Below are 12,931 nucleotides of genomic sequence, written 5' to 3' on the forward strand. Positions count from 1 at the left end.
TCTTCCTGAGTTTCGTCAGAGTTAACATATCTACAGATAAGTACAACCTATGCAATATCATTCATATCCCAAGATTCATCACAGGCAATAGAAAATCCTGGTGTTGAACTTAAATCTGTAATCTGCTGACTAGTTACATCTGCCATATGAATAGTTCTGATGTCTCTTACAGTTTTAGTAAACAATGGCATGTCTTTTATTTTAATAATTATTTCTGTTTTATTTTTAAAATCACAAAAAAAGAAAATACTCAGACATTTTAATAAAACAATCTTTCACAAAATCGCCATCTGTTAATGACTTTCCTCGTTTCACTATTTCTAGAGTAGCAACAAAACTAGCAGTAATTAATTGTATTATTACTTGATTTTATCCAATTTGAAAATGTATCTTTACTTAAGTTCATTTTACATTGAATTTCTTCTGCTTTTCTTCTTTCTTCTCCCTCTCGATAAGCGTTTGCAAATGCTTTGTTTATTTAAAAAAATGCCTTTGTACATTTTTTGTTATTAGAAAACTTTTCTTGACATTTTAAACACTGGGAATCCTGTTAAATTTGAAAGAACTGCATAGGATTCAGTCCATTCACTTCTAAATTCTCAATTTTCTTCTTCTACTTTTCTCTTTTTTTCAAGCATATTAATTAAAAAAAGAAAAATTTCTAATCTAACAAATAAGAAAAATTATCTAAAAACCCATTTTTTTATATCTTATGCGCAAGAAAACAAATAGATAATATTCTCTGGAAATAATATGATTATAATAAACTTACTTGATAAAACAGTAGAATAACTTCTATATAAAAGATATTATCCAATAGAGCACAAAACTAAAAGCAGAAAACTTAGACCACTTACCAACACAAGAGCAACACTAGAATTCAAAATAAAAACAGTGTCATAAATTCCAGGGACAAACATCTGCTTTTTCAGTCATGAAAGTAAGGAAATCTTTCTATTTACAGTACAATAAACATTTCTCAGGAGCATAGTCTAATTTTACACTTTGTGTCATCTAAAACTTGTGTGACCAGGGAATCGGCACCTCTTCGATGCCCTGTCAGGATGGACACCACCGTGCCTCGGTTGACACGGAAGCTGCAGTGCCTCCAAATTAAGTCACGCAAACAATTGCATAATGGAGCGATCAGGTTCCGGATGGAGGGAGAGACAGCGCACCGGAAGTGACTTACNTAGAATAAAATCACAATACTGACAACTCCAGTCAGTCAGTCAGTCATTTTATATCTTATACTGAATTGTCATAATTCATGATAAATTTCAGTTTGAATTTTATATTAAGCGTTGTCATATTGCAAAATCTATGGTATATATAAATTGATACATTGTAAATTTTGTGACCTTTTTTTTTCATTTTCATAGAATAAAATCACAATACTGACAACTCCAGTCAGTCAGTCAGTCATTTTATATCTTATACTGAATTGTCATAATTCATGATAAATTTCAGTTTGAATTTTATATTAAGCGTTGTCATATTGCAAAATCTATGGTATATATAAATTGATACATTGTAAATTTTGTGACCTTTTTTTTTCATTTTCATAGAATAAAATCACAATACTGACAACTCCAGTCAGTCAGTCAGTCATTTTATATCTTATACTGAATTGTCATAATTCATGATAAATTTCAGTTTGAATTTTATATTAAGCGTTGTCATATTGCAAAATCTATGGTATATATAAATTGATACATTGTAAATTTTGTGACCTTTTTTTTTCATTTTCATAGAATAAAATCACAATACTGACAACTCCAGTCAGTCAGTCAGTCATTTTATATCTTATACTGAATTGTCATAATTCATGATAAATTTCAGTTTGAATTTTATATTAAGCGTTGTCATATTGCAAAATCTATGGTATATATAAATTGATACATTGTAAATTTTGTGACCTTTTTTTTTCATTTTCATAGAATAAAATCACAATACTGACAACTCCAGTCAGTCAGTCAGTCATTTTATATCTTATACTGAATTGTCATAATTCATGATAAATTTCAGTTTGAATTTTATATTAAGCGTTGTCATATTGCAAAATCTATGGTATATATAAATTGATACATTGTAAATTTTGTGACCTTTTTTTTTCATTTTCATAGAATAAAATCACAATACTGACAACTCCAGTCAGTCAGTCAGTCATTTTATATCTTATACTGAATTGTCATAATTCATGATAAATTTCAGTTTGAATTTTATATTAAGCGTTGTCATATTGCAAAATCTATGGTATATATAAATTGATACATTGTAAATTTTGTGACCTTTTTTTTTCATTTTCATAGAATAAAATCACAATACTGACAACTCCAGTCAGTCAGTCAGTCATTTTATATCTTATACTGAATTGTCATAATTCATGATAAATTTCAGTTTGAATTTTATATTAAGCGTTGTCATATTGCAAAATCTATGGTATATATAAATTGATACATTGTAAATCTTGGAATAATCCAAGACACATACAAAAATAAAATGTAATGTTATACTATACATGAGTTACATTTCAGGTAACTTTTTAATCAATATAATATAATATAATCCTGATTATGTAGATTTTATACTTTTAAATAATTAATTATATATTAATACTTCAAAATCTACTTACACTTTTAGCATATAAATTACATTACAGAAATTTCAATGAAGCTGTTCAACTACTTCATAATCTCAGATATAATTTTAATTTTCTACCAAATAATATATTAACCTTTTCTCTAATAAAATGCATTTTGTGCATAAACGTTTAAATATCACAGATCTATGCATGTTTAAGAATAAAATAAATCCTATTTCTTTCAATTATATGTCACATAAAAATATTAAAAGTAAAATTGTAATCAGAAAGATTATTATTTCAATGAAAAGTCAAGATCCAAATTCTTCAGTATCTGGTCCAATTTCTTTGAATTCATATGCTCCTCTACCATCCATGTATAAGAAATACTGGAAATGAATATTTTTTTTTTAATATCAGAACAAACTTTTCAAATGTTAATCGCCCGTTAGATTAAATTTACTTACATCGTGATACTTCCACAGTGATTTTCGATGTGATACGGTAAACAGAGTAATGCCCACCTATAATAGGTTTATTTTTAATTCAAACAATGAATTCTAATAATTTTTCTGATCATTTTATGCACTTACCTTTTTGCAATACTGATACATGGATCCTTCAACATCAACACTAACTGCACTTGTGCATTCATCAAGTATTGCAAACTGGGGTTTACAATAAAATAATCTTGCCATCTACAAGTTACAAAATTTATTTCAGTTTACATACAGAAATTATTTAATAAATTCCATTTATTAACATCATCTTTTACTTAAATTAGATTGAATTTTGACTATGTAAAATTATGGATTTGATTATCTAGAGATATTTTTAGGCAGTATTAATTAGGTTCAATAATTTAAAATTTCTCTGTTTACTTAAAAAAAAATATTACTAATATCTTTCAAAGAAAGCTCAATAGAAACTTTTTTTCAAATATGAAAAGGTTTCATTGGAGCACAAAAAATTTAACAAATTCTGTTTTTAGCTAACTATTCTTTTGTGAAGTTATGAAAATTTCAGTAACTAAAATTCTTCCAAGTTTTCTCTTGAAAAATAAATATTTGACTTTCCTCATTTTTAGCCATAGATTCAAGAGAAGAATGTTTTCTACATATACAAAATTCTTATTTGAGTTGAGAGTCATCTTACTGGCTTCTTAAAATTTCACTGTTAAGAAGCTAGTAGGAAGACAATATATAAGATTAACTCTAGTAGATGTATTGAAGCTTTTAGTATCTGAATAATGAGAGGTAAAATGATAAAAGAATCTTTATTTAGAAATTTTTTATTCTAAATTTACTAGAAATTTTCATATTTTAAATAATTAATTTGTTTAAAATTATCTTACTAAATAATTTTAAATTATTGATAAATCATGTTGTAGATTATGTGAAGCAATTAATAAATTACTTTAATACTAATCATTTTATTACCATATTGTGGATTACATAAAGCAAACATATTTATATGAATCTGTAATAGTATTTTGTGTTGAACTAGTTTGTGAAAGCTGTGAATATTACAAAATTAAAAACAAAATAATCTGGATTATTTCCATTTCTCCATGCAATAATTGTTGGATTTGCCAACTACAAATAGTAAAGTTTGATATTTCATGAACTTTCAATATTCAAATGATAAGCATTTACAAAATACTAATTTTTAATAATAAATTTCTAAATTTATAATTTTGTTCCTTAAAAAAACAAATATTACTAATTGTTATGTCAAGTCTAAAGCTTCTGAATGTGTTCAATAAGTATTTCATTATTTATGAACTTGTTTAAATATTAAAATTACAATGAAAAAATTTTAAGTCAAGATTATATTTTTTAATTCACTTACTGCTATTCTCTGTTTTTCACCTCCACTCAAAACATCTAACCAATCCTAAAATTTAAAATTTTATTTTATAAACTTCTTCTTCAAAAAACAAAATGACCAAACAAATCATGGTACCTGGATAGCATCCCAACCCCCTTCACGTTCTAATAGATAAGTGAGTTGAACCTAAATTTTTAAAAAAATATTTTTAAACATTAATAACAACCAAAATAAATAAAAAATTTAATATTAAATGTTTACCAATTCAAGGTAATATTTCAAATCATCATCTGTGACATTTTTCTTTATCATATCATCATAACTGTCAGGATAGATTACTTGATCTCTTAGTGTTCCCAATGTCATGTATGGTTTCTAAAATCAACCACCAGCATTAGTTTATAAAATATAGCATCATCGTCAGAAAGCACTTACCTGTGGAATGTAAAATAGATTTAACTTCGTAGGTTTAATAAGGGTACCACCAAATATAGGCCAGAGCTAGGATAATATATTCAAGATATTTAAAAATTTTAATGGCTATAAATTTATTTCAAAACATTAAATTTAAAATCTACCTCTCCTAGTATACGGAATAAGGAACTTTTTCCACACCCATTTGGTCCACAAACGATAACATTCCTACCAGAGTGTACCTGTAAATTTTAACATTAACATCTTATCTGTAACATATTTACTTATAATACTATTTCATATTCAACCTCAAAGCTTAATTCTTCAATCAAAACATCACCATTTGGTGTCATAAGAGGAACCTTAATAAACCTGGAAACAAAATGAAATCATTTAAATTAGCTTTCGTAAATTAAATTTTAATACTTTGCATATCATTTAATGAAAAGCTTCAAATACAGATTCTTACTTAATAATATTATTTTCAGTGATAATTTTTCCATTTCCTGACATAAGCTGCACAGAATTAAGACGATCAGATGCTAAATAAATAAAACTTTTATGTTAAACAAATTATTTAAGTTCTGAAAATAAATATTTTAATTACTTACTATTATTATTTTGCCAAGAATCTACCATTGTGCGTTCATATTGCCCTTTGTTCAAATCATCGAGTACTTTGATCAACTGACTAATTCTCAACGTAAATCCAGCTAATCGTGTCAATTCATTACTTGCCAATACAAGACGTCCTACAGCTTCTGCAAGTTTTACCAACATTCTTCCACTGCGATAGTAAAGCTAAAAAGTTAAAAATTATATTTTGTATAGAAGGCAAAATAATTATGTCATAATTTTATTAACTAAAATTCAGTAAACTCACTTCCAGACGATTATTGTGAGCCATCTGTGAATGTCTTGTTCCTAAAAATGGACGGCTGATGATAAAAAATCCAAAAGCTGTGGCCCAGTCTATAAATCCATATTCATAAGTATTACCAATGTTAAATGTTAAAATTAATTGCTTACATTATTGATAAAATTTTAATAAATATAATATAAAGAATACATAATTGCATCCCTATTTATTTTTTAAAAATTATTATTCCAGGTCTTAGTTTTCTTTTTTATTTTGAATTTAATATTTTTTTTTTTAATCAAATATTAAAATTATTTATACAGAGTGGTCCGTTTTAATCAATCCACCGAAATAACTGAAAAAAAAGACATATGCTATCAAAAAAACCAAAAATTCCAAACCAAAAATGTTAACTTCAAAGGGATAACCAGATGGAACTACAACTGGTGAAAATAGGATCAACTTCATTTTCTTAAATAGGAACCATCTCTTTTTATTGCATATTATGATTCTACATGAAAAATAAATGAGCTTTTATCTCAAGTGCATCATTTCAAAAAATTATTTATTAGAAATTATGAGCATTTGAAGTTTTACATGGCTGCCACATAGTTCATGTGTGAATCTTGGATATCTTGGATGTGTGAAGTCCATTAAAAAAAAAAAAAAGGGTAAAGAAAATCATTAGGAAAATTATTATTTGGGAAAATCAAGATCAACATCATCTTTTTTATCATAAGCTTCATGGCCTTAACATCCTGTAGCACTAATTTTTCTTTTACTTTATTATTATTATAAATTTGATTACTTTTGTAGTCTTGAATTTAGAGAGAGTGAATGAGTGTGCATGTGTATGCAAGCACACATTATAAAAAGATGTTAATAGCAATTTGTAAAAAACTACTTTAGGAATTTAATCAGTACTATTTGTATCTGAAAATTAATTTATTTGATATTAATTATATTTGTCTTTCAGTATTTTACGTGCGAAAATTAACTCAATAAGAATTATATATGTTACTGTAAAAGACCGAAATTAGAAAATGTCGATATTCTCCAGTGAATGTCGACACATACAAAATACATTGGTGAAAGACCGAATATTTGGTTATATTATATGCATTTGAACAATCGCCGGTGTATGTCGACAAGCATAGATAAGCTTCGGTGGAGGTCGAAACGACATCCGAGACACAGATGTCCATAGAGAGGCGACAGTCTGTCGCTAAATTCTTCACTGTTTCTTACTGCTCAAATTGGTGATACCGTGCAAATACAACTCAATGATGTCGACCGTGGACATACAGATGCCCAAAATGTGATGGCGGTTGTTGTTGGAATAGAAGACTCCGATATTTTAAAATTAGCAAACAAAAACGGTACTCTCAAGCAGCTTTATACCCGTAATCAGTTCGTAATTTGTGAAGAAAAGTTACTTTCCATAGATGAGATTTCTTTTCAAGAAATATCACTGAGATAACAGCTGCAGCTAATTCAAAAAGTAGAGGGCAAGGCTATACATGCTGTCATTGCAAAAAGAAGAGTTCCACGAATAAATGCAGTTGTAAAAGCAAGGGACTATTGTGAAATTCAAAATGCCATAACAGTTTGAGTTGTTGCAATAAATAAAATTGTGTAACATTAATCACATAATTTATTTAGAATGTACTGTTTGTTTTATGTTCAACAGTTTATTTACATGTGCTGTTACTTAAGCTTTCTCCTATTTTGACATATTAAAAAGTTTCATTTTTGTCTTAACGTAATAAAAATATTTTTATTCAACATTCACCATCAGTGCATGCTGAATGTCGACATTTGCCGGTGCAAGTGAGAAATAATAATATTTAGCAAATATTTCGTACATACACAAAACGACTGTGTGAATGCTGACATTCACCGGAAAATGTTGACATTCACCACATATTGGTCATTCACAGTAACATATACATTACTGTATGCATTCAATATATAAATAATAATACAGTAGAGCATCGATTATCTGACTCAATTGGGGACTCAGGTTGGTTGGATAACTGAAAAAATTGGATAACCGAAAAGAATGAAAAAAATACATTATTAGTATAATACATTAGTATATCCCATGTAAATAGTATATTAGTATATCACTATTAACCAACTTCGCGTTGAATTTTCATTGATGTTAAGCCTAACAAAATTTTTTTTTAAATAATAATCGTCGCTATTGTATCGTTAAAAATTATTTTTAAATTACTTTATTGTTCACACAACCACAACCACTCATAATTAGAAAATTAAGTCTCGTTTAAATACTGGCCTTCCTTCAATGGTCGAGCCGTGTTGCCAGCTAAAACACGCAAAAATTTTTAAAAAATAATATTAAAGTAGCCAAGACATAGCCAAATATTGTAGCGCCACATCACTAGCGGACATTTGAAATTTGCCAACCAGAACGGTGGGTTAACCTATGTGATGGTTAATCGGGGGTCGGATAATCGATGCTCTACTGTAATAATAATAATAACTAAGTAAAGCTAAAAACAATTATGCTTATAACATATAGAACTTTTCTCCTATTCAAAACATTTTACTGAACACAATTTTATTCAGAAAAACATGTTTCAAATTAAATATTTTTATATATTTTTTAAAAATATAATAATAATTCGTAATAGCATATCATTTTTAAAGTTTCTACTCATTAATACAGATGATAAATTAGATAATAAAAACAATAATCTTGCCATCAAGTATATTTTAAAACACTTAATAATTGTTATTAATACTTACATTTGGCTGCAATATTTTCTATATAACCCATACAAAATTGAAAATAATGAGAGGTACGTAAATGACCAACCTACACAAAAAGTTTAAAATTTCTAATCATTATCAATATTTTACAAAAATTTTTTAATTTAAAAAATAAGTATTTATAAAATATAATTTTACCAATCTTTTCAATGCCTGCTTAATAGTTCTTTTCTCTCTCTCATTTCCATGGTAAAATGCTACTTCTTCACTAGAATGTTATTAACAGAAGTTTTATTAATTGAAATTAATCATAATAACTTTGTAAAAAATTATAATTTGAACCTATTCATTATAAGTCGAGAATTTACATAACGCAATTCTCCTTCCAATTTCTGTTCACTTGCTGTCATTCTTGCAGTTGGACCTCTCAGTCTAAAAAGAAAAAAGAACTTTAACTTTTAATTACATTTAAATGATTTTAATTAAACTAGAAACTGAAATGATTATCAATTTCAAAACTCAAAATAACACCAAAACAAAAAAAAATTTAAAAATTTTTAAACTTTTAGAATATTGAAGTATATAAGATTTCTCTCTTTTTATAACTGTTTTTTTATTTTTTAATTATGACCTAACAAAAAAAGTGTAATTATATTAGTTAAATTGAAATTAATTTTTATCATAGATAAATTAAAGTCTCCCTTTATTTTATCAATATATATATATATAAAATTACATGACCTGACTGAATGACTGACTGGTTCATCATTGCGCAGAGGAAACTGCTGAACCTAAATTTCTGGCACAGAATAGTTTATACATAGAGTCTTCGTATAAGTTACCTGTATTCAATGACTGACTGTGTAACACGACCGCAGGCATCACTTTTACATACAACTGTAATACGTGACCACTTCCGCAAATATATCTGGTCTAAACTATTGTTCGAACCCATCTTGGGCACTTCTCCCACTCTTGAAATTAGCTACAGGTGTTAATGAATTAGTCCAGCTACAAAGTAAATTCATTTCAGTTTGTGTGAAAATGTCGGAAAAATGAAAGAAATGCAAAGTGATGTTGTTAGAAAATCGTGTTAAAGTTATCAGAGAAAGTGAAAATGGCTTATCACAACAGAGATTAGTGGCGAAATTTAAATGTGGAAAAATGCAAATTTTCAAAATTTTGCAACAGAAGAAGTCTATACTAGAGGAATGGGAAACTAATGGAAACAAGGATGGCAAATGAAAAAGAAAGCAGCCAAATGAAGAGATAAACAAATTGGTATGGGAGTGGTTTCAAAAGGCAAGTGCTAAATGGATTCCTTTGAGTGGACCAATCATTCGGGTAAAAGAATGTGAATTTGCAGAAAAATTAGGCATTTCATCGTTTCATGCAGAATGGATGGCTGGAAAGTTTCTGAAAGCATCATAACATTGTTATCGCACCTTGTGTAATGAAAGTGGTGACGTCTATAAAGTTAATGTGGAAAATTAGAAACTGTGTGTTCTTTCGATGATAGATAAATATGATTTTCGTGATGTCTATAACACAGACAAAACAGGACTTTTTTTTCATGCCATTCCAGATAAAACATTAATCAAAAAGGGAAAGAAGTGTTCAGGAGGCAAGATGGTGAAAGAATGCATCTGTCTAAAAGACCACTTTTTAAAACGAACCATGTGTGATCGCCATAGACAGGTTTTACTATATATATATCTCAAATTAATTTAAAAAGAATAAAATTGAGACAGAAGAAAAACATATTTAGATAGGAACTAAACATAATTTTCAAAATATATCACACACATTTTTAAATAGATTATGTCTCAGTAATTCAGATAAGAGAGCTGCAATATTTTTACAGAGCATGCCTGACCAATCTCTGGCCTGACAGCCCATTTTTTACAACCCACCAGCAATTTTTACTCACACTACATTCAATTAAATATCCAAAAATGATACCTCTTTCACATAATTAAAATAGGTACATCATCATTGATAATTCCAATAAAATGGTGATCATGTATTCATGTCTAGACAAGTGTATGAAGCTTTATCTATAAGAATTGTCATCAGAAGAATGTCACTTGAGTGACTCACTTTGCCACACATCATATTAGGGTTGTCAGTGCAAAGAGTTTCTGACAAGAAATGGTATATATAAAGTAGTGAAAGGATGATACCAAAGTAGTGATTTTATTTTATATACTGAAATTACCTTGTTAAAAGAGATCCAATGAAAATTAAATACATCATCATAAGAGAAGGTACCTAAAATAAAAACAAATATGTCATCTTACATTATAATTCTATTTAAAAATACTTAATAAAATATGTACAGATTTACCCTTAAAGAACAACATACTTATTATAGCAAGTGCTATAGATCATTAAATAAACAATTTATAAGATAATAAAATATAAAATTTAGCTTTCACTTTTAATTTAAATATACAGTCGGCCCTCGACTTTCTTACAATTTGCTATTTCGCACATTTTTAAAAATTCAACTGTTTAAATATTTTTGTCGATAATGAAAAACTTTTGTTCCATGCAGAACACACATACACTACAAAGTGCAGTAGCTCGCTCTATGTTCTCGGACACATTACTTCCTACAATAGTGGACTTCTCAGAATCCTAATCACTACTGTGTTGTTTAGAGCAAGAGGCCAAAACAGCTTCAGTTTTGCATTAGGGCGTGTGTCAACATGTGTGTTTTGCCAATTTTTTTATGTTTAAATATTTCATCCTTATAAATTGAGAGTGAGAAACAGAGAAACTGCAGTGTTGATATGAACAAAGAAATTAAGGACTCATAAACTTCATATGATTGAGACAAAGATGGAAATAATTAAACATTCTGAAAACGGTGAATCTTTTACTTCAATCGGGCGTTCATACAATGTAAACAGATCTATGATATGTGCAATTTTTAAAAATAAGAGTAAAATTAAGGAATAAATATTTCAGTTTTTAGTGCATATTTTTTTACATTCCTCTACTTTCGAACATTCAACATTCACACACACTTTCAGGAACCAATTATGTGCGAAAGTTGAGGGCTGCCTGTAATTTAACAGAAAACTTTTATTAATCCTTAACCTTCAACATATATTCGAACTCTATATATACCTGTTTCATTATATATACCTGGCACATTCATAGAGCTTCTAGATATCACTGTAGAACTCAGACAGTGAAATTTTAATTAGCTCAATCATCATATTCTTCTAAATCTCTAATAATTTAGAAACAATATTTTTTCAAGTGGAACAGAAAACAAATCGGTAGATGCCAAATCTAAGGTCAAGAACACACGTGCGTAAAATTGTGTGGCAGAAAAATTAATCAGAAATCAGCTTTTGATTCGGTTTCTGTTTTACACTTTTATGCCAGAACACACAAGTAAAAATTCTGGCCAAATAGGCAACAGAAATGTAATAACATCATATATTAAAATTAATAAATTCCAAAAAATTTTTCTTTAAAAAAAATTCTTTAAGAATACAAGTGAAATTCACTTTTTTAAATCCAATTTCAATAGAATTAAAAACAGAGATGGACTAGAAACTTATTTACTATTTCTCACTTTATTTTTCCTTTTTCTTCCAAATATATTTCGCTTATCAGCCTCATCAGTGGATATTACAGTTTTACATTGCCGATACTTTAATACTCTATCAAGCTATTCCAGCATGTATCAACACATGCGCCAGTATTTAAATTAATACAATTTACATGTCCTTTTATACAATAATGTTCGATAACATGTCTTTTTACAAGATTTTTTACTTTGTACAATATTTTATTATTATTTCAGTCAATAATACATTTTGTTATATTGCAGTGTTGTTGCCACAGAGATTCGGTTCTGTTTAGTCAGATTGCCGCCTCATGTTCTTTCAGTCTCACTTCAAGTTTTCTTCCTGTTTCTCCAATATAATATTTCTGTTCTGTACATGTACACATCAATCTATATACGACTCCTGCTACTTCTAAAGGATTCCTTGATTGTTTCTCATTTACTTTGTTAATGAAACAGATACTCTTGTTTAATTTATTTCTTTGTTCACCTACTAAGTTGATAAAAAATAATTCTTTAATATAATTTTTATATTTATAAAATAAAATAATAATAATTTTTATATTTTTCATAAAATTTTGAAATATACGGAATTTTAATATATAAATTTTCTATTTTTTTATCTTTGACATTATATCTATTATTAAAACCCCTTAACATCCAGTCCCGAGTTAACTCGGGCATGTTACATAGCGTTANCACCAAGAAGACCAAATATCTAGAAAGGGGGTCGGAAATCACAATTAAAATTTTAATTTTTTAAAAATATTTAAAAATATACGGCCAGCTAGTATTCACCCTACTTTAAACCCTTGTCCTCCCGAGACGTCTATGAGAATGCCCCAGGAAATCGGACTCCAGCTGTTCTCAAGGTCATCCAGCTGTGTAAACAATGACTTGTCAGTGTCAAATTTCACAGAAA

The 12,931-nt window shown here is 28.0% G+C and overlaps 1 protein-coding gene across 1 annotated transcript in view; it reads right to left on the reverse strand.

Moving 5' to 3' along the window:
• Positions 1-1,204: 1,204 nt before the first annotated feature.
• LOC111634824 (ATP-binding cassette sub-family D member 3-like) overlaps positions 1,205-12,931 on the reverse strand; it is a 51,585-nt gene continuing 39,858 nt past the window's right edge. Inside the window, exons 11-26 of the mRNA XM_023379656.1 lie at positions 10,642-10,694; positions 8,766-8,855; positions 8,622-8,691; positions 8,460-8,529; positions 5,712-5,800; positions 5,440-5,629; positions 5,298-5,370; positions 5,137-5,200; positions 4,993-5,070; positions 4,850-4,915; positions 4,676-4,789; positions 4,550-4,600; positions 4,436-4,480; positions 3,178-3,282; positions 3,052-3,108; positions 1,205-2,973 (exon numbers count right to left, since the gene is read on the reverse strand). Of these exons, the coding sequence (XP_023235424.1) occupies positions 2,896-2,973; positions 3,052-3,108; positions 3,178-3,282; positions 4,436-4,480; positions 4,550-4,600; positions 4,676-4,789; positions 4,850-4,915; positions 4,993-5,070; positions 5,137-5,200; positions 5,298-5,370; positions 5,440-5,629; positions 5,712-5,800; positions 8,460-8,529; positions 8,622-8,691; positions 8,766-8,855; positions 10,642-10,694 (1,293 nt within the window). The 3' untranslated portion in view covers positions 1,205-2,895. The remainder of the gene's footprint in view (positions 2,974-3,051; positions 3,109-3,177; positions 3,283-4,435; positions 4,481-4,549; positions 4,601-4,675; positions 4,790-4,849; positions 4,916-4,992; positions 5,071-5,136; positions 5,201-5,297; positions 5,371-5,439; positions 5,630-5,711; positions 5,801-8,459; positions 8,530-8,621; positions 8,692-8,765; positions 8,856-10,641; positions 10,695-12,931) is intronic.

Source organism: Centruroides sculpturatus, unplaced genomic scaffold (genome assembly GCF_000671375.1).
Source record: "Centruroides sculpturatus isolate CEXI.00-Female unplaced genomic scaffold, Cexi_2.0 scaffold852, whole genome shotgun sequence".
Classification (NCBI taxonomy): Eukaryota; Metazoa; Arthropoda; class Arachnida; order Scorpiones; family Buthidae; genus Centruroides; species Centruroides sculpturatus.